Source organism: Lotus japonicus, chromosome 4 (assembly GCF_012489685.1).
Source record: "Lotus japonicus ecotype B-129 chromosome 4, LjGifu_v1.2".
Lineage (NCBI taxonomy): Eukaryota > Viridiplantae > Streptophyta > Magnoliopsida > Fabales > Fabaceae > Lotus > Lotus japonicus.
This window is the reverse complement of record NC_080044.1, coordinates 5,801,053-5,823,582: the sequence shown is the minus strand read 5'-3', so window position 1 is coordinate 5,823,582 and position 22,530 is coordinate 5,801,053. Positions and strand designations below refer to the sequence as shown.

The 22,530-nt window shown below is 34.1% G+C and overlaps 3 protein-coding genes across 3 annotated transcripts; 1 reads left to right on the top strand and 2 right to left on the bottom strand.

Annotated features, from left to right (window-relative positions):
- Positions 1-2,126: 2,126 nt before the first annotated feature.
- Positions 2,127-2,693, bottom strand: LOC130712174 (uncharacterized). The gene has a single exon (XM_057562012.1). The coding sequence runs from the start codon at positions 2,691-2,693 to the stop codon at positions 2,127-2,129; it is 567 nt and encodes a 188-aa protein (XP_057417995.1).
- A 10,260-nt stretch (positions 2,694-12,953) lies between these two features.
- LOC130711633 (sugar carrier protein C-like) lies at positions 12,954-16,366 on the top strand. Its single transcript, XM_057561334.1, has 4 exons — positions 12,954-13,191; positions 13,389-13,711; positions 14,923-15,552; positions 15,685-16,366. Exons 1-4 carry the CDS (start codon positions 13,059-13,061, stop codon positions 16,153-16,155), a joined length of 1,557 nt encoding a protein of 518 aa, XP_057417317.1. The 5' UTR covers positions 12,954-13,058; the 3' UTR covers positions 16,156-16,366.
- A 3,776-nt stretch (positions 16,367-20,142) lies between these two features.
- LOC130712173 (uncharacterized) lies at positions 20,143-22,530 on the bottom strand. The gene is made up of 6 exons (XM_057562011.1): positions 22,484-22,530; positions 22,222-22,342; positions 21,938-22,111; positions 21,701-21,852; positions 21,468-21,594; positions 20,143-20,533 (listed from the first exon to the last, which is right to left on the bottom strand). The coding sequence occupies exons 1-6, from the start codon at positions 22,528-22,530 to the stop codon at positions 20,522-20,524; spliced, it is 633 nt and encodes a 210-aa protein (XP_057417994.1). The 3' UTR covers positions 20,143-20,521.

Genomic DNA, 22,530 nt, shown 5'->3' with positions numbered 1-22,530 from the left:
CACCAAAACTCTCAAGAACACCCACATCACTTTCTTGTTTACACAGCACATACCAAGCTCTTTGGTGGACTCTGAATCACCCCGATTCAAAGCATCTTTTACCACACAATCACCAAACCCTATAATAATCTTCACCAAACACTATGATGGAACAAGAATCAAACTGATTCAACATAAAGAAGAAGCTTTTACAATGACTTAAGAATCTACACCCGTCCCTGTAGGATAACTCAAGTGGTAGGAGCTGAGCTCAAGTGGTAGGAGCTGGGGCACATATGTGTTGGGTAGGGGGAGGTCCAGAGATCGATTCCTGAGGGTGCAATTTATTTTTCTGATGATATAAAGAGCCTTAGATGATATTGAACTTTAGATGAACTTTTAAAGGTAAAAAGACCTATAATTAAAAAGTCATAAAATTTATATCTTAAAACTTGACTTCTTGTGCTTAATTTCCATTCTTTATGGTCTTCAACTTTTTTCTTCTTTGTTGATGTTGCGTCTTCATCAAAACCCAGCCAAGGTTAAGAAAAGACTTTCCTTCACATGGCTTATTATGCGCGCTATTTAATACTATATTAAAAGGATTGTAAATGCACCAATAGTGTAAATACTTTTTAGTTTTTACACATGTATCCAATAATGAGTCATCAAATCAAAAAAAAAGTTTTAAATTTAAGTATAATAAAATAGAACATAAATGTTTTTGAATACGTGACATCCAATTATAAGACGTATATACGTGTAAAAATACTTTACAGTGACAGGCACAACCATTGAATTCATATTAAAATTGGTATAATATTCAACACAATATATAAAAGGTAATTTGAATTAACATTACACAGAAAAACCTTAACCCAAAATAATTTTCTGTAAAATATATATTAGAATAATTTAACTAGCCCTCGTATCACGGTGGGAAAGACAGCGTAAGAGATAGTATATACAAGCTAGAGCTTTGCCATATTTCATAAATAATTTTTTAACTAGTTTTCATTTAAAAGATTACTCGTATGTGCTTATTTTCCAAGTTGTGAGAATTAAGTCAGATATAATTAAAATATGAACTAGGCAAAAAGATGAGCGGGACTTGTAATTAGTCACCAATAAACTAAGATGATAATGTATTAAACTAGTATAGTAGACTCTATTTTATCAGGATCCATTTTTCTATTTTATGATGGGTCGCGTCATCTCTCCAATTGCCATGTTTCCAAGTCAAGAGAATCTGTACAATTTGGTTGGTTTCCATTAGTGATTTTTTTTCCCTATACATGTATTTTCAAGTTGTAAATATCTAGATCCTGGTATGATTAATTTTATCGATGAAGCTTTTTCATCGGCAAAACTCAACTCAAAAATTGTTATGAAAAATCTCACATATAGCTTGTAACACTTGAACCAATCACTGTTAATTGGTATCTCCCTATAGAATAAATGCAAAACTTAGTTATCAAAATTCAGCAACTTGGTGACATTAGAAGCAGCAGAGAATTTATGAAATTAAACGTTGGGCAGTCTATTCCTAAGTGAGAACTCTGTAGTCAAATATGGTGGATCATGTAGGCATTGAGAGTTAAGGCAAGTGAGAATCGGAAGACCTTTCAGTCTTAGTCAATTTTTGTAACTGCAGGTTGATTGAAGGTTCAAACTGGAGATTGGTCTATAAGAATCTTGGGGTGGTCCAGTGCAGCTTTATTCATGATAGTATGGGACCCTACACTTAACCTTGTATGATTGTATCACTTTACTTCTCAACAAGACGTAGAGTAAATGTCCTATATTTATTTGCAGAAGAAGGAAAAGGTATAAAATGGACTGTGGTGTCAACGCCCATGTTGTACATAGCACCAACTATTTTCATTATGCATATGGTCTTAAATACTCCCATGGAGTACTTTGGTTTGTCTTTCCAGCTATAAGGATATTGTGCTAAAATACTTTTTTATTATAAAATTAATTGTGCGATTGATTGTGTTGTCGCGTTATATATTACGTTAAGGCCAGTTGAAAAATTTTACTATATCTTCAATCTAGTTTTGTGAGACAAATTTAAGTCCAACCCGAATTTTAATAAGATGACAGGGAGTCTATTCTTTTTTTTTTTAAAGGAAACTGCAAATTCATTAATCAGAAACAGACATAGAAGTCATTACATCCTCATGAACCAAAGTTATGACCTCCCTAGGAACCTCTTCCAACCAAACCATATCAGTATACTTGGAAGCGGTACCAGCTAAGAAATCAGCAACAGAATTGCCCCCACGGCGAACAAAAGACAAGTCAACATAATCAAAAGAACGAGATAACATAAAACAATCACTAACAATACTAGATAAATACGATTGACCATCTGGAGGTTTCTTCCAGAGCTGGAACATCTGCAGACAATCTGTCTCAAAAAGCACCCGACGAAAACCCATCTGAACGGCAAGCTGCATAGACCAGCGAAAGGCTAATGCCTCCCCAAGGATCGCTGAAGCTACATGGAGAAGATATTGTGCTGCAGAAGCAAGAACCTCGCCCAACATATTCCTCACAATCAAACCAAAACCCACCTCTCCCGTGGTAGCCACAGCTGCATCAAAATTCAGCTTGTAGATACCTCGAGGTGGCCGCGCCCAAGTTGCCTGCAACAACGGAGCTGGTCTAGGCACCACCGTTACCTCTGACACCGGCGCAGCAGCTAGCATGGAACATCGTTAGACCACGACCGCTACAGGCACAGGAATCTCACCATCTCGGAAAACAACACGGTTGCGCATCTCCCAAAGAGCGTACACTCCCGCCTGCCATAATGCGAGGGCATCATCATCAGCTGCTCGGAAAAAAACCGCCAAGAAGTCCTCCATGGAGTGATTCACTCATTAAATATCACTATAAGAATGTGCGAATTTTTTTTTTAAAATTAGAATGTGTGAATTTAGTGCCAAAAATTTACATTAGCCACGCCGTCGATACTAAATTAGACATGTTTATGTTGGTTTAATTAAGAGCATCTCTAAAGCTAATTCTTAATTCTTAGCACTATTCATGTGGGCCCGTATTGCCACATGTGCTTAAGCAACATTAAAGCAATTTTGCTACAACCATGAGTTCGTAGTTCTTGGTTCTTACCACTATTCATTTGGTCTCACCAACCACATTATTTATACTTTTTATTTTCATAAAGTAATAAAACAAAGCTCATAAAATAATAAAATAATTTGAATGAGAGAGAAAAAATAATTTTTTATGCTCAGAACTCAAAAAGTAAAACTCCTTATATAAGAACTGAGTTCTTATTTTTAAGAACTAAAAACTCCATGTCAGCACCTCCAATGGCTAAGAACTAAGTTCTTAGTTCTTAACTCAAAAATAAGAACTAAGAACCTTGCATTAGTGATGCTCTAATGCAAAGGACAACGCCAACAGAGAAAAAAAATGCTTAAAGCTTGCGGCGGCATAGCCGATGGCAATTTTTTTTAATTTAATTAGAGCGCTAAAGGCCGAAGCTAAGATCAACAAACAATTAGCTAGTGGCAGATTTTACCGACGCTAACCCCACGTATAGATCATCCATTTTGGAAGGGAGTTTTAGTGTTGATCAGACCGATGCTACATGTTATCTTCGCCCATCTTTCCTTATAAGTTTCTCTCTGCCAAAACGCTCTCAGATTTAAACCCTACATTCTCTCTTCTCGTCTTCCGCCCTCTCCTCCTTTGTCACGCTCACCAACACTCCCACACTAACCACCGTCCCTCCCCCAAACCTTCCTCTGTAGCACCCCACCATCACCCTCACCCTTATCCTCCCACCTCCCCTAAACCCTCCCCCGCCGAGTCGCACCATACCATCACCCCAACCCTTATCGTTGCTCCTCCGTCGAGCGTTGATATGAGCCACCTCCATCCCTCGTCAAGCACTAAGACCTTCTCTCTGGCGGCCCTCATCATCCTTTTAGATAAATCCACATGTTCACCCACCTCCCTCATCTTTCTTTACCCTCACCTTCTTCATCGGCGACCAATTCCCCGACCCTCAGCCTAAACTATGAATGGTTTGTTCATAAATTTTTTTTGGAAGCTTGATTTTAATGGTGGATGAAGGTGTTGAATTCATGAGGAAACTGGTGAGTTGAAGGTGTTGAATTCATTAGTAAAATTAGGATGTTTTATTTTTAATTTTAATCAACTTTTAATTATAAATTGTATACATGCATGCCACATCACCTTTTTGCCAGACACACAAGCAACCCATGCTGCGGTGAGGACTAAAATCAGGAAATTCAAAAGTTTTAGAACTACAATGCAACTTTACAAACAAGTCGATGATTAAAGTGCTTTTAAGCTCTCGGGTTCAAGTCTTATGGATAAAAGAATCTCAGCTGTGAGAGTCAATCACATCATGATGTGAACGTTTCCGGTTCGAATAGGATTGTCTTTCGTGAAAGATTCAAATGTAAGCACACAAAAAAAAGTAACTTTACTCCTGCAAGAGACTAATTTCGCAGATGACTTTTGAGAGGAAAAACGTATCTACCCTTCATTTTATTTTAAATAAGCTTCAAATTTTTTATTAATTAGCTATCTCCCTTAACTTTAGTTCTTTGAAAAAGTTAACTTGTCAATTTGTTTCCAGATTTTTTTTTGGGCGCTTGAAATGCTTTATAAATAAAGAAATTATTCAAAATTGGTATAGGATTGAATTTCGAGATGAAGCTTAAGGAAGGAAAAAAAAATTGGTATGTATAGACTATAGTCTTTATAAGTGGTCGAGCATCTCACTTTAGCTACACTAGATGCAGGGGAGGTGATTGAATTGGTCCAGTTTCGTAGCTGGAGTTGGTTAATTGGCAGCAAAATTAAGTATGGAAATTTCCAAGCATCTATGTGTGACTGGATTACAAACCCAACTTGTTGTTTACTTTACCTATGATGGGGTTACCTATATGTATAATGGGGGATGTGTGGGTAGTTAAGTGCTTATTCCATATTTTGGGGGGTTTCTTTTCCCATCTATTGTACTCTTGGCTCTGTGATGTACAGGTTTTGATGCCCCTTTGTGCCTCCATTCAATAATATACTTGTTTATAAAAAAAAAACTTTAGCTAGTTTTTGTGCTAAGTTAGGCATCCTAAAATTTATTATGATATTAGAGTCTATTCAAGATTATTTGTTTGTTGATAAAGATCTCCCATATTTAAACTATCCTTAAATGTTCATACTATAAATTTCACACTCTAGATGTCCATAGTTCTAGGCGTCTTAATAGTCTCCCATTGACTAGAGACGTGATAAAAATAATCTTTACAAAATGTTGAGCAACTCTCAACTCTTTAACTAATTTTTATGATTGAATTAGATATATTAAATTCTTATAATTACGATGAAAAAGAAAGCGTTTAATTATGAATATATTAAAGTGGAATAATATATGTATGCATGCATGAAGCGTAAATTCCTGAAGAGAACAATGTTTGATGTGATTTGAGGAGCTGAGATTCAGAAACTCAGAGAGTGGGCTCTAAACTAGCATTCAATACTTGAAGTGGAAATTAACAACAGCCAAGTAAACCAGGAATACCCCAAGAAGAAAATAATTAAATTTTTTTATCATTGGTGCATGTTAGGGTAACAGCTGGGGCCACATATGATAGATAATTAGATTTTTTTAGTTGTATTTGATGAAGTCAATCTCTATCCAAAAATTATACACCTATATATCGTATTTGACAGATAGTTTGACTAATGAATTTTGTTTTATTTGGTAGTTTTATTTGGATTCAGAAAGTTTTGTGGACTTTATTTCCTTGATCCAAATTGATCTGCACCTATCATTTCTGTTAAATACATTCAAATTAGGTTTTTTACAAAACAAACATAATTAACAGAGTTTTACATAAATTTAAGAAGTAGGTTATACGTTAGACAGATTTTTACAAAGTTACCATTCATCTTATTATCTTCGTTCCAATCGGCCAACTTTGATAAATAGTAGAGAGAAAATGATTTATTTTTCTCCGTTTTTACCTAATAACTCTGATTGTTAAATATTTCAGCCATGCTCAGCATGGTCCAGCTCCAGGGAACAAGATCCATGTCACACTCACATCACAAATAACCTATTTTCTTCTGAAAATGACAAAACGAAATAGACTTGAACGGCAAGTGAGATATTGAATATTCATTTCTTCAAAGTTCAAAGTATATGAATAATTTTTTTTTTTCAAAAAAAAGCATATGGATGTTTTTTTTATTTTTACCAGAATAAATTATTTTTCTTTTCAGAAATGATATCACACAATTGAATGGAATACAAACCTGAGGGGTTCTAATTTTATTTTATTCTTAATTTGACGGCAGGAGGTGTGGTTCTAATATGAAGACAAAATATTAGTATGTACATAATTAAAATTATAAATTAAAGGCCGTAAACTATACGGTCCACTTGGAATATTTTGATATAATTCGAATGTATATCTGCACATGATTTCCCAAATAATTACTACTAAAAAGTTAGGAATGAGTTTTCTTTGAAAGGTATATTTCTATTATTATTATTTTTTTCAAAGGAAGAAGGTTGTAGATAGCTAGAGTTCGGGTTACGGCCCTCCATGTAACAAAAAAAAAATAGTAGAAAGTTGATTTCTTTCTTTAATAGTTTTCAGTTTTTAATTGTGTTTTGTTCCCCGATTCCAATATTTTGTGGCTGATTACTCGGCCAAAATTTCTCCCGATATCCAAATTATGTGTGAGTTGAAGACAGGGACGGATGCACCCGATCACATGGTGTTGGGGCAAGTGTCCCACATGAATTTTAAATTTACTTAACACCATATATATAAAATGAACCAATATAATTTTCCACAAATGTTTTATATTATTGAACACTATACATGAAAAGTGTACTAATTAGCCCCCCATTTTTTTTTTTGATATATTGCCCCACGATTTTAATTTTCTGAATCCGTCACTTGACATTTTTTTCTTTTCGTCACTGGACTTGAAGAGGTTCTTTAGAATTGTGTTCCTTTTATTGATTCTAATGTAATTGCCTCTATGACCTCTTTCTGTTGTAAAAAAAAGAGTTTCCTTTGAAAAGTATCGATCATAATCATTTTTGTTGGAAATTAAATATATTTTCTCCGCAATGTCATGTAAACACCGTTTGCTTGAAAAAGTCATGATGTGACGATATTGGATGAGTCCAACCACATCGATTTCTTTTTTGTAATTCCCCTAAAAATATTTCTTAAAAATCGATACATATACATCTTTTCCCAAATATTTTCAGCTATGTGATTTTGTGTACAATTTTAACCTCGACTCAATGGCGATAAAAAATCTCCACTAATTAATATGTATATATGATGTGTTCCAAATAGAAAAAGGTATATCTATCATTTATCAATAATTTTCATTTTTATTTTTGTGTCTCCTACGTAATTATAATGATAAAAAATCTCGAGTTTATATTTTTTCTAAATTAGAATGTGGGAAGCCCTCACAGTAAAATAGTACAAAGATGAACACAATATATAAAACTATACAGCTCCTCATTTTAATTTACATTATACATATACAATTATACACCACAATAATTTATTGGGTCATCAACAATCCACCAATCACAAAAAAGAATAACCACCCAAGCTTCCTATACTATGGCGCTGGTTAACTTCGCACCACAGACGCTCGTCAATGTCATCAAAGTCGCTTGAGATTTAACTAATATGATAGTAATTACCTTGCATCCTTGAAATAGTAATAAAAGGGATAGTAAATTTCATTAGGGGCCGGGCTATTTCTACCTTATATCTTGCTCCTATGTAAACTGTTTATTATTAGTCTATCATGTCTTGATAACAGGGAAAAGGATGGAGAAGAAGGAAAAAATATGTCACAATGGACAAATTAAAGAAGAGAATTTAAGAAAGCTGAAAGAGAAGTTTGTCTTGAACAGGATAGAAAGTGCAATACAAAGATAAAAGAACAATGAAAAAGAAAAAGGAAAAAGAAAGGTTTTGTAAAGAAATTATCCATTTCGTTCCCCCCTTTTCCTACATTGGGTTCAATTTCTTTTCCTTTATATCATCTTTAGTTTGGTAAGGGGAAGCTTCGGAAGAGAATTTCTTTTACATAGAGAATCTCGTTTCTTCACTTTTGCTAAAGCAGCTAGCGAAAGTACTCAATAGCCAAAAATGTTCAGTTAACTAGCTAGTTAAAATATGAGTATAAGCAAAATATTAAAAATTATAAAATAAATAAAATTATAGTGAAAAAATAAGTATAAATTGTAGAAATGAACAACCTTTTAGACTTAAATTACATACATAAAGACATGTCCTATTGATGGATATATGGATTTGACATGGCATAACAAATTATAAATTTATAGGAAGTTATGTTGACCAGAACAATTATGTTGACCAGAACGTTGGGTCAAGTAGGACGTGAAATTGGCATTGCAACTTGCAGTATTCTGGGGGTGGTAAAACCTTGTTTTCCCCAATTGGGGTTGCTGCTAATTTGGCAATGTCATCGAAGAATTGAAGAGAGCAAGTTATGAACTGCATCTTCATCTCATTTTTTTCTATTTGGCAAAAAAGCTTTACGAAGAAATCAAACCAGGGGTTCAAATACGACATTGGTGCATGCATGGGCATGTGATTCTATAACTTTGGAAGCATATGAATACTAAAAGAATTTCAATGGTTGAAATATTGGTGCCCAGGTTGATGAAGTTTTGAGATAAGAATTGCACAATTGGTCAAATTAGTGCAATGTTTACATCAGAATAAATGGAATAGTATCATGCCCAAGTTCGATGAAGAAAGCAATTGGACAAGTTCAAATACAACGGTTAGTGAAAAGCCGCAGTGTTAGTGCAGGGAAGGAAAACAGGGTCTCGAATTAGTGGGTGGAGTGGCACGTGAGATTATTTTAGGATGCTTAAGATGAAGACAAAATTTTCACAGCAAAGAAAATCTAATTATGAACACTAAGACTCATGATACTTAGCTCTTAATCTAAAAATAGAAATTTGTGTGTTAATCGAAGATTGCATACAAGGGTCCAAAAGTTAGAACAAAATTCTAATTGGTGAAAAGGCATGAGAATGCATGAGAGATAACATGCATGGAGCGATTTTCTTCAAAAGCTCAAGCATGAGTTCTAGCTAGGTAGAAAGGTGATATTTTTCACTATCAAATGCATGATCAGAGGAAGGAAAAAGGGAAGGTTCGAGAAACATGAAATTGAAAATTGAAATTAAGAAAGGTTTTTTTTACAATAATTTAAATGATAACCGTAAACATACATGGATATGTAATTCTCATCTCCAAGTTAAAATTTTATGGTTATTTGCTCAAAAAATAAAATTAGGGAAGAAGAGGATTTGTTGTTTCTTCTTTGTATTGGTTCCCTTAGGTTGTTCACAGTCCTATGACACATTTGTTTTGTTGTTGGGGTTTAAATTTACTCGGTTGGTTTTGGTTTCTGTTTGGAGGTGTCGAGCGGTTTGATTAGATCCCTAATGCGTCGCTGTTTTTTCGACTTTAATAGGAACCTTTCTAGTGGGGTAGTCTCTTGGGGGTTTAATTATAACACATGCACTTGTGTGTTTGTGGTTTTTGGAAGGTTATTGCGGTAGAGATAGAGCTTTTGTCAGCTTTTTGCTAATTAGGTTACTGTACCCATATTGAGAGAGTTTGTTTCTCAACACTTTCTATATATTATCATATTTTGCTTTTAAAAAAATGATAGAGGAAGAAGCTGAAGCATGCAAGAGCCCAAAAGAAGATGAAGGTGGAAGAGGAAGATGGTGGTGGAAAAAGAGGGATTGAAAATATGATTTAAAATTTTTACATGGACTAAAATTGATGCCAAAAAATCCAGGTGAACACCATCTACATACTAGGCTCGCCACTGGACCGTTGACCGGTCAAAATAGAGCAAAATGACTTAATTTAATTAAAAAAACATTTCAGAGATTACATTTAAAAAATTTCTTAAAACCTAATTTGATTTCCTTTACTATCCCAAGCCCAAAAGCATATTTAAGCCTAAATTATTTTAACTACGAAAACATTTACACATTTCAAAAGATTAGAGAGCATACTATCATGAAATCTAATATGATCTACTTAAGGTAGAAAGCATAAAATTGAAATAATTAAACTAACTATTCTAAATGAATAATTTAAGCTAGAAAGCATAATATCATCTATCTTAAAAGAATACTTATAGAAAGAAGTTCTATAAAATAGTTTTTAGTCCAAGTCTCCTAAAATACTCGTGATTGACCTCCATAAGTCCAAATGGTTCAATTTGATTGTTTTTGAATTCCTATCAATGCACAAACATCTCTTTTTGCAAACTAAAACAAATGAAACTTAAATGCAGCCATACTGCATTACTCAATTTACATTTTTTTTTTTATCAAATTTGACTAATGGATGTAATGATGCATCAAGGAAAATTGGCTTGACCAAAAAATGTGTTGGTTCGGAAGAATGCAGATATCTTATCAATGTAGTCCTGATCCTGAGTTTAATGCTATATTTCTATATATTATTCATGTCTATCACAATTATTACTATTTTGGAAAAAGTCTCTCTGTTTTGTCATCTTACCGTCATCTAGCTGAGTACTGTAACGTCTGGAATGATACTACAAGAAAATATGGTCAATCTTTTATAGTCATTCCACATTCTTTTGACATTTTCACACTCCAAATAAGGATCTTATTAAAAAAGGCCTCATTAAAGCCTTTTTCCATTGGGGTATTGGGGGGTTAGTTTTGGAGGTAGTAGGTTATCTTGTATTGTTTTCATTTCAGTTTTTTTTTCTTCATTCTTCTTTACTTATATTAGGATTAAAATACCTTACTTCTTTTCAATATAATTCATATTGCTTATAAAAAAAATAAGGATCTTATTAATTTTGCTTCAAGACATTTGAAGTCTGGTAGTACTCTAATCCACTCCTGTGACAACTTTTACTACGATTCTGTGAACACCGACATTACCCAACGAACACCAACCTCATCATCATCTCAATTAATCCAACATTATCCAATACCACCTCTAAAAGCATTCTCAATATTCCACAATGGATAAAATCTTTCTATTATTTTTCTACTAATACCTCTTCTTTTCTTGTGACTATAATGGCTGACTCAGCAACCACATCCACATAGTAATAAATAGAATCTCAAGAAAGGAAACAAATTAAAAGACACACAACACAACACCAACTAAGATCCTGTGAAATCTGAGTATTATCTGACGTGTCAAACCAACCAACTGTCTTAACTTACAAATTAATATGAAAACGAATTGGTATTGGATTGGGAGAAGAGTAACTTCAATTGCAACTTTCGGTTAAAAAATATGGGATTGATTGCAATTATTTTTTTGTCTGCTCATACGAGGTTGGCCATTTATGTACATAGTTAGGAACAAACAGAGATATTCGATCGAAAAAAGCGCAGAGACAGAAAGAACCAGCTATGCAGATTGCAGAGTACTAAACTGATTAGTATATGTATAATTAAAAAAAGTTAATTCTAAAAAATTATAGTCAATATTCTTTTGATACAGGGCTCTAAAAAGAAATACTAGTCAATATTCGAATTACTTATTTTGAGTATGGTTTATATTTTAGATTTAAAATGAATATATAACCATTGATATAAATATTGAATTATTAAATTTAAATGTAAAATGTTTAAACCTTGATACTTACTTATTTTGATTTAACCTTTTTATAATGTTTCCTTAAGTAAATTATACTAATATTATATATAATTCATTTATATTTATTTTATGCATTCAAAATTTAGTTTTCAAAAGATACACACTTACATAAGAGTTAAAAGTAAATAACGTATAATATCTATTAAAGATTTCAAAAAAATATTTAATATAGCTAGTTACAATAGCTTTTTTTCATTAAGTATTTTATTTTCTAATAATTAATATTTTTTTTTAACTTATACATTTGTTACATATAATTTTTTTTATATTATATTTCTATGACTAGAATCAAATAAACCTTATTTAAATCAGATTGAATTTAGTCCATAATTTTTGAGTTAATCTTTAAAAAAATAGAACTGAACAAACAATAAAGTATAAATCATTCGGATTATGTTTTACGCCAACCTCGAACCATGACCATCGCATTACGTACAAATGCGATGCTCAATAAAAAACCGTAAAAAACTAGATAGAAGTTGACGGAAAATCAAAACTGTAACATTTAGTAAACATGAGGGATATTGCAAGCTAATAACTTACCTGAGGGACTAAAACTTCCAAATCATGATAAGTGAGGGACCAAAAGTACAATTAAACCTACTATTTTATACTCGAGTCAATCAACATTAATTCATTCACACTATAAATTTTTTCCACTTCATTTCTACCAAATTTTATTTGTACTCTATCTCATTTTCCTATATTAATATCAGTATATCACATACTATATCTCATACTTTATAATAAAATTTTATTCACCAAAATACACATTTACACGTAGACATAGAAATAAAAGGAAAAAAGAGAAAGATAAGAAATACGGTAAGTAATAAAATATGAATAGAAGTGAAAAATAGAATTAAAAAATAAATAAAATAAAATAAAAGAGAAAATGAGGTGTGAATGAGTCATAACCACAAGCTTTATCTCTTTTTTCATCCTAATTAATCTCTCTTATTCTACCCCTATTTTCCACTCAAACACAAGTTTTCTAACCTCAAGACTTGACACCCATATTCATTCCTCAATCATCTTTTCTTTTTTCTCCTTTTTATTTTTTTAAGTCTAACGGTGAGTCAATGTCCCCACAAATACACACTCTATTATTTTTAATTTTATTATTGACAGCTCAACAGTGATCAGACAAGAATTAAAGACTTCCCAAAAATCTTTCCCTCTATATAAACACTCCCCACTCACCATCCAAAACCTCCATCTCATCTCAATTCACTTCCTCTGTTTTTTCTGTCTCTCTGTCTTCTCTCTTTATTCTTCTTCTTCTTCTTCTTCTTGGTTTCTGCTACCAAAAAAAAAATGCCCGCTGTCGGAGCAATAAGCAATGGTGGGGGTAAGGAGTACCCCGGAAACCTCACTCCTTTCGTCACCGTAACATGCATCGTCGCCGCCATGGGTGGCTTGATCTTTGGTTACGATATTGGAATTTCCGGTAATAATAATTTCACATACAAAACTTAACTATAACACACGTACACTTTTATTTTTCGAAAGCAAAAGTGTATGGTGTTCAATAATAGTCGAGATACAAATCCTCTCGACAAATGATGTAGTACAAGTGTACAACGCTATAGTTTTATATTTTGATTCAGTTTTGCTGATTAATTCTGTGATATGGATTTTGATCAGGTGGAGTCACCTCCATGGATCCGTTTCTGCTCAAGTTCTTCCCGTCGGTGTACCGGAAGAAACACGCCGAGAGCACCACCAACGAGTACTGCCAGTACGACAGCCAGACGCTGACGATGTTCACGTCGTCGCTGTACCTGGCGGCGCTTCTGTCGTCACTGGTGGCTGCCACCGTCACCAGAAAATTTGGCCGGAAACTTTCCATGCTTTTCGGAGGGTTGCTTTTCCTTGTCGGTGCCCTCATTAATGGCTTTGCACAGAAAGTTTGGATGTTGATCGTGGGTCGGATCTTGCTCGGGTTCGGTATCGGATTTGCCAATCAGGTACTAATTAATCTCCCTCAAATCTTATCCTTTGGGATAATTATAAATTTGGTACAAATTTTAAAATATTTCCATAAAAAATTAGTATTTAATTTGAGTTTAAGTGTGGATATACATTGAAATCCACGTGTCAAACTCACTTCTACATTAGCGCAGAGATTGATACCTCAGCGATACGTGAAATCAGATTGACGTTGACTCTAACGCCGAAACATGCATTAGAGAACAAAGTTTGACATGAAAGTTAAAATCGAGCTCTTTTGTGTTTGATTCTTTCATTTGTTGTTTTGTTTATCTAATTTTTTAATAATCAATAATTTAGACGTGTTGTTCCCTCTAATTTGTTTGTTTTGCTATATTTTATTACACCTCATTGTCTACAACTTTTTTGCCCGTTATAGACTTTTTTACTTATTTTTTTTTGGATAATATCAATTATGATGACGTCAGAGAAGACTCAATATATAAACTTATTTATGATATTCATTGTATTCAACATGACGTAAATGGAAATCTCAGACACATTGTAATGGGCATTAATGCAATTTAAAGGCATTCATTGAATATAATTATGGTTTTTTTTTCAGTTTTTTTTTTTGAAATTAATCCAAGCTAACTTTTAAAGATTTTTTTTTTCAAAACGTTGATGATGATATGCTTAGTGCGTGGGCTACCGAAAAATTGATTTTTCAATGTGTGTGTGATTTTGCCTACTCCGCCAATAATTCGGTTGATTTTGACTTTGCTTTTGGAAACTATGCACGTTGGGACTTGTTTGGTTGGTGTGAAAAAGCAGGAATCTTCCCCTATTATTTTCTCTACATAACATGTGTTGAGAGTGATAGCTGGATTATGACACAAATTATGGCAACTTGCTCTTAGTGACATTTTTAATTTTATTCAAACAAGTCTATCATAATTATTGTGCCATGTTTTTCTTTGCATGTGATCATCACCTCGCTTAGCATTCCCACCACCGCTTGCATCATCTTACAAGCGTTGAATTTAAAACCTAGTTGGAGTTTTTAATTTCACATTTCTATTTTCCATTTGGTCTAACCAAAGACCAACAAGTGGCTGACTCAAGTAGAGTAGCGTTGTTACACTTGGAATATTACATTAGTGTTGTTAATTTGTAGTAACTTGTTATTAATAATTGTTACTTGATTTTGCTTTGTTAATTTTTTTTTTTCAAATTCTGTGATTAACAGTCTGTGCCGCTCTACCTCTCTGAGATGGCTCCATACAAATACAGAGGAGCTTTGAACATTGGCTTCCAATTGTCAATCACAATTGGTATACTTGTAGCCAATGTGCTGAACTACTTCTTTGCCAAGATCAAAGGAGGATGGGGATGGAGGTTGAGTTTGGGTGGTGCTATGGTCCCTGCACTCATAATCACAGTTGGATCACTAGTCCTTCCAGACACTCCCAATTCCATGATCGAACGCGGTGACCGCGATGCGGCCAAGGCTCATCTTCAAAGAGTCCGCGGAGTGGATGATGTTGATGAAGAATTCAGCGACCTCGTGGAGGCTAGCGAAGCGTCAATGCAAGTTGAGCACCCTTGGAGGAACTTGTTGCAAAGGAAGTACAGACCCCACCTCACCATGGCCATATTGATTCCCTTCTTCCAGCAATTTACTGGCATTAATGTGATCATGTTCTACGCGCCTGTGTTGTTTAGTTCCATTGGGTTTAAGGATGATGCTTCTCTCATGTCGGCTGTGATCACCGGCGTTGTTAATGTTGTTGCTACATGTGTCTCAATTTATGGAGTTGATAAGTGGGGTAGGAGAAAGCTTTTCCTCGAAGGTGGAGTTCAGATGATGATATGCCAGGTAGGGCAATTCATTATGTACTTAATTTGCAAATAAACCATTTTAATTTGTGAACTACATTTTTCTTCGTTCAACAAAGCCTTTGTTAAATTGATTTGAGTGTCTAATTTCAGTATCTATTAATGTGCACAGGCCGTAGTTGCAGCTGCTATTGGAGCTAAGTTTGGAGTTGATGGGAACCCTGGTGATTTGCCAAATTGGTATGCTATAGTTGTGGTGCTCTTCATTTGCATCTATGTAGCAGGGTTTGCCTGGTCATGGGGACCCCTTGGTTGGTTGGTGCCTAGTGAGATCTTCCCGCTCGAGATTCGTTCGGCCGCGCAGAGTATCAATGTATCGGTGAACATGCTCTTCACCTTTTTTGTCGCCCAAATCTTCTTGAACATGCTTTGCCACTTGAAGTTTGGCTTGTTCATCTTCTTCGGCTTCTTCGTGTTCGTGATGACGATCTTCATATACTTCTTCCTTCCTGAAACTAAGGGAATTCCAATTGAAGAAATGGGCCAAGTTTGGAGGTCACACCCATATTGGTCTAGATTTGTTGAGCATGAGGATCATGGCAATGGTGTTGAGATGGGCAAGGGAGCTGTTAAAAATGTGTAATTAGTCCATAAATTTTATTTTCTTCTCCATCAGTAACTAGTTTTTTTTTTTTTCTTTTCTTTTGTTATGAAACATACAATTGGTGAAAATTTCCAATGTCAGTATCAAATTACCAATGTATTGAATTGCTCATGAAAATCAAAGGGTTATGTATGTTCAACAAACATTGATGGTTCTTTTTTCACAAAAAGAGTACATAAGCTTATGTTCATTTGGTTGCTTCTTAGGTTACATAAATTATATCTGTTCTGTAGAGTTAGAGATATCAAATTGGCTTCCTCTGTATTCAAAACAACCTTGGCTAAAAATGGCATATGTTTATATGGTAAAGGCCTAATAGTTTAGGTCTGAATCAGAAACGTGGTTGAGCTGTTTGCTCAACATTAACAATTGAAAGAGTTGTTTGGTGTCTGTTTCCATCTACATTGGATCAGAAAGAATCAATTGAGATGGTATAAGAAAAAGAAAACAACTACAATGAAAGTTATCTGTCTCCTTCAAAGAAATTTATTATCTGACACACAATGTAATATATGCATGAGTTGTGTTGGCTAGCTTTTACATGAATTTAAGGAAACATAATGGGTATAGGTTGCTAATTTTAGTTGGAGTTAGATATGTTATGCAGAAAGATCAAACCCAAATTACAAATATTCTCAGGATTTGTGAGAGGGAGGTTGCAAATTTTCTTTACCTTCTTACTGTTACCGCATTGGTTGATACTGTTGTTAGGTAGTATTGTTCTTCACTCAAGGGAGAATGTCCGTTCAAAAAGCCTTAAATCCAGACCAGAGAAACAAACTGTTCATTTGTAATTAAACTTTTTAACGTTCATTGCACAAATGATGAAACAGGATTCCCCAATAATTTAGAAGTTTGCTGTGACAAATCCACAATCTTACAACCAACTCAGTGCAGGTTCACAGTTGGATCACAGTGAAAACTTGACAATATCAATCAGAATCCTCTCATATTTTTTTGTTTATTTTTGTCTTCATAAACATTAAATATGTTGTATCTTTTGAAAATTTATAAAAATAGAGGTAAACACAATATTTCACTTAACATTGTCACATGATATTATATGATATTATAGGTGGAGTGGAAATCATCTGTCTCTTAAGCCTGTCCCTTTTCCTGTCCCTCAAATCAAAATTTGACATGTCACATAGAAACTCCACGTAGGAGCCTCACTTACTAACCCTTTTATTAACGGTGCGGCTGCAACCTAAGCCTCCCATGTTATGCAACTTCTTCTCTTGTGTTCAAATTTAAGAGGCCGCAAATCTTTATTCTATAGTTTCAAAAATTAAACATTGATGAATTTGAGTCAATTGACCCCAAATTTTAATCGAATAACTGGGAAAGGAGAATTTAAGAAAAAGCAACACAGAGGGATAAGATGTAGGAGGTCTTTTGGTAGCAGATCTGCACCCAAACGCTGGTAGAGGCGACATCGCCATTAATCTGTAGGAGGTCTTTTGGTAGCAGATCTGCACCCAAACCACAACACAGGCATGCAATTTTCTTCTGTTTTGAAACAGGGACTGTTTGAATTCATGTGACCCTTAATCAATGACTTCGAGTGAGTTTGGTTTGGCGCTGGCAGGGTGAACACGCGTTATATTGGACTCGACCAGTGCAATGCTTCCAGAAAAACATGTGTTGGTAGGGTGGGAATGCTTACCCAAACATACACTTAAGCTTTTGATATAATTTGGTTGTTTGATATAGTATCAGAGTTAGCGGTCTAAAGTTCAATCCTTAATGCCTCAACTATTCTAATAAAAAGTTGAATATCAGAATATGCTAGATGAGCATGTAAGTTGTTCACACTTTAGGACCCAACATATAAGTCTAAATGAGTTCTTTACGTGAGAGTGTGTTAAAAATAATAATAATATAAAATCATTTATGTGATCCTTATCCAATAATTTAAACTTTTAGAATAATTGATTGTTTGAGAATTACATCTCTCACACTCGTATTCTAGAATACACATTGGAATTGCATTTTTGAAGGGGTTTCTCTAGGGGTGGTATACCAAAACAACTCCTAGAAAATTCCAAAGACCAAGCATAAATTGTTAGAATAGAATAGAATATTAGGTTACAATATTCTTTATTTATTTACTTTATGTGAATATTCTTTATTTATTCTAACATAAATGACAAGAAAACCAAAAGGCAAACTTCTCACTTTCTCCCAAGTTTTTCTCTAGTGTACTAATGTGATGTAAGACAGAAAATGAGCCAGAGTTTTGGCATAAAAATGACTACCTTGATGAAAATAAATTTTGAAGCCATTTTATGCTCTAGAACCCATTAATTAAGAAGAAGAGTAAAATACACTCACCCCTCTCAAAGTTTGTGAGAATAACACTTAACTCCATTTTTATCCAAAATATACACTCCACCCCAATAATAATCTCATAATTACACTTAGCTCAATTCTTCTCTGAAATCTTCACTACACCCCACCCCTTTAACACCATCCAAAAGATGCTAACGGAATATTCCTTTAACTCAAATTAATTAATTAAAATATAAATGATAAATAAATTACATTATCCTCTAACCAAATAATAATTGTACTATAATTTTGTAAATATTCTAAATATTTATAAAATATTTTAAATACCTCCAAATAAAAAATAATAATTAAACTTGATGTTTATTATGGTCAAAATATTTCTCTCTCTAATATAACTCAAATTTAAATATGGAGTATTTCAGTCAAAATATTTATCAAATGATGAGTTCTTAATACCTATGTATAACCTTAAACAACTTATATTTTAGAACTTAAAATGCTATGTGCTTAAGTGCTCATACAACCTAATAACTAAGGTAATCACATATCGTCATAACACAATTATACTTTGAAAGTTTAGTAAACTTATTGACAAATTTTTTTAGTAAACTTAGTGGTAAAGTTTTTGAGTTTTGATGGTTCTGACATTGAGTTAAGTTTTGCTAAATTTGTGATGGAAAATGTTGTTGCCTTGAAGAGGATGATTTCAAACTTAGCTGGAAGCTACGTAACTCAGATCCGGAAGAAGTAAAACAGAAGTTGTTCTCGTTTAAGAAATGTTCTAGTTATATGAATTTGGAATTACACCAAGAAGGTCAGAACATGCTTTATTGTAAATCATTTGTGCTGCCCTCCAAATAACAAGGATTTGTTTACTTGAATGAGCAATGATTATCTCGTGCTACTTTTTTTTTTAAAAAAAATGTATATTTATTATTTAGTTAGAAGATAATGTAATGTATTTATATTTAAATTAATTAATTTTGAGTTAAAAGAATATTCTGTTAGCATCTTTTGGATGGTGTTAAAGGGGGTGGGGTGGAGTGTAGAATTTAGAGAAGAATTGAGTTAAATGTAATTGTGAGATTAGTATTGGGGTGGAGTGCATATTTTGGATAAGAATGGAGCTAAGTGTTATTCTCACAAATCTTGAGGGGGGTGAGTGTATTTTACTCTAAGAAGAACTACAAGTCTAGTGGGCAATGGAGTCCACTTTTTTCTCAAATGGGAACTTGAGTGCCAGGTGTCTAGAATCAAGCTCTTCACATGTTTTTTCAGTCCTTTTTTCTCATTGATGAAATCATGAGATGCAAGACCTTTCGGTGGACAAGCGTGACCATGAAATGAACAAAGAAAGCAACATGTTTCATATCATGATTTAAAACTCATAAGAAGGAAATATATCTTGGTAGATAAAAGAGAGGTAACGGTCGATTTAGTCACGGTCTTTGCACTGAAGCAATGGAGAAAAGCATGAGGTCATGAGGACCAACACTTTTCCATTTATTTTGGGGGGCTTTCTTAAATCATTTTTTTTTTCCTCAACCAACACAACACTTCTATGGATATGTTTTTTTGGATAAAAATGAATTTTAAGAAATGGAGTTCATTTCTTCATACGTGTTATTGACCACTCATTATCTATCTTTTCCTTCCCCCCTTCTTATACAAGTATCATCATATGCCATCTCTTCTTTCTGGGGCCCTTTCCACAACCCTAAAAATAAGTATCCACGTACCACACGTGCCTCACAAAATTGGGTGCACACTGATCATAGCAACAAAAAAAAAACATTTTCCATTGCTGAAGTCTCCACTCCAGATTCACAGTAAACAATGGTAATAAAAATCATGGTCATAATAAAAAGACATTAAAATCTTCAGAACCAATTTCTTTAGACACACCTAGCATCTAGGATATAGGGAACCAACCAAGAAAGGGAGTAATGCACCGAAACAAACCCAGTAGTTTTTGCGTTCCCTTGCACTGAATCTAGCATTACTTCCCACCACAGCATGCAGTGGTCTGTTTTTAAGATAGCAGTTCAGTCCTTCAATGTTTCCTCTGCAAGGAAGCCCAAATTGTTAGTTACCAACTCAACAGAACCAGTACAATCAACACATTCAATTGCAAAATGAAAATGTCAATTTAGTTGAAAGGAAGAAGGCACAGCTTAATGCAAAATCTGTTTTAATTCCTTGAGGTTAATGTTGACAGACAAAGACAAGGAAAGAAGTACAGGTGTGTATACGCTGAAGGAAGGAATTAAATTTTCAAATACATAGAAATTTGTGTTGATCAGTAAATTATTTCAAAGGGCATCATTTGGATTGTATTTCTTACTATGGTCATCATCGAAACTGAAATGATTTTGCATAGTACATAGCTCAAAACAATCTTAAGATTACTGGTACATAGAAGTATAAATTCTTCATAACTAGAAATAGGTAATGAACAGGACGTAATAACAATCTTTAGAGTTTAGACCGATAACCAAATCAATATGTGTACCCTACAGATGCAAAAAAAAATAACATGCTTTTGCAAAATACGGATCTCAATAAGATTCTTTGTTAACCAAGAGATAATCTAAGACTCTAATGAGGGGCCAATGATTCAGATTATAGACAGCAATGTATAGTCTTAAAAATCTGCATAAAACAAATTTTCAGCATAATGAATTTTTGAATGGACTGCTTGTTAGTGTGAGGGTGAGACATAATTTTAGCAATCCAACCCACCGGTGGGCCGGGCTGGGCAGGGTTGGCTCGCGGGTTCTGGCCTATATTGACAGCACTACTTGTTACACACAATGGATAAAAGACCATCAGAGTATCAAGGTGATCAGCAAATAATAAGGTTTGTTATATGCAAAGCAGATGCAACAGTGCATAAAATACATCCAACATAGTTCAACTAAAGCAAAATTCCATAGGTGAATTTTTAAAAATAATTTATAATTTCCATATAACAATTTCGAAGTATTAAAATAGCATGCCTTTCGCTTCTTCAGCCTCCCATTACGGTTGCTGCCTTTACTGGAGCCCATGACTTGCTCTCCAGTTTCATCTTCGAAGGGTAACGTTTTGATTTCATCAAAGAAACTTTCTGTTAGACCATCCAACCTGCAAGACAATAAACACAGATGTTAACTGGAAATAATAAATAAATAAAATGTGATCATAAATTCAATGCTTTTTAAGAATGGAAATATCAGGTGACTCCCTATACCCATTTCTTGATTTCTTCAAGTATTTCTCTCTCTTCCTCTCATGCTTCGTAAGAGGGACACGGTTGAACAGCTCCTCCTCTTGCCGGGCACGCTCCTCCATTTTGGCAATATGTCTCTCAACTTCTTTGCTAGATCCCTCATGATCTCTTATCTGTATAGTTAGCAACCAAAACAAATCATTACCCAAACTCAGTAAGTCATTATTGTTTGACACCCAAAATAAACTATAATATCACCTCTTCAGGTTTTTCCTCTATATCATTCATCAATGTCCTGATAAAACTACTATGCTTAGATTCTTTCAGAATTTCCTTTTCCCTTCGCAAGGCGTTTCTTTCTTGCTTTGAGGTTTTATCTTGATCCATAGAAGTAGGAGCAAATTTTACTGGACGATACGCATCATGACCGTCCTACAATATAAATGAGTTAAGTTAGAGATGCAAAGAAAAAAAGATCTGTTGCATGATATTGCCACCCTATCTTACACAAATTTACCCTTGATATTATTACACACACTCACCTGAGGGGTTAAATCTTCTCGGCTAACAAGCATGTCAGGATTCGGGCGATACTTTGACACATCCTCACTCTTATCAGATGCAACTGGCTCCTTTTTGCCTTGGCAGTTAAAGATTGAATTTTATGTCTCACGACATCAAGTCCTTCCTTGATTTCTTTCAACAATGCCGCAAGAGGAGATGGTTCTCTGCAAATGCAATAAAGAAACTCAATGAACTTGAAAAATTTAATCAAACAGCAATTTGATACATAATAAAACTTACTTTTCCTTGCTATCATCGTTGTTTAAATGGTTCACGATCTCCGCCAT

Excerpts from the sequence above, each read along its gene's own strand:
- LOC130712174 (XM_057562012.1), bottom strand. The coding sequence starts at position 2,693 with ATGCTAGCTGCTGCGCCGGTGTCAGAGGTAACGGTGGTGCCTAGACCA.
- LOC130712173 (XM_057562011.1), bottom strand. The coding sequence starts at position 22,530 with ATGGCGGAGATCGTGAACCATTTAAACAACGATGATAGCAAGGAAAA. Across the intron at positions 22,343-22,483 it reads AACGATGATAGCAAGGAAAA|AAATTCAATCTTTAACTGCC; the intron begins GTAAGTTTTATT and ends TCGTGAGACATA. Across the intron at positions 21,595-21,700 it reads TTGAAGAAATCAAGAAATGG|GTTGGATGGTCTAACAGAAA; the intron begins GTATAGGGAGTC and ends ATTGTCTTGCAG.
- LOC130711633 (XM_057561334.1), top strand. The coding sequence starts at position 13,059 with ATGCCCGCTGTCGGAGCAATAAGCAATGGTGGGGGTAAGGAGTACCCC. Across the intron at positions 13,192-13,388 it reads TTACGATATTGGAATTTCCG|GTGGAGTCACCTCCATGGAT; the intron begins GTAATAATAATT and ends GATTTTGATCAG. Across the intron at positions 13,712-14,922 it reads GTATCGGATTTGCCAATCAG|TCTGTGCCGCTCTACCTCTC; the intron begins GTACTAATTAAT and ends TGTGATTAACAG.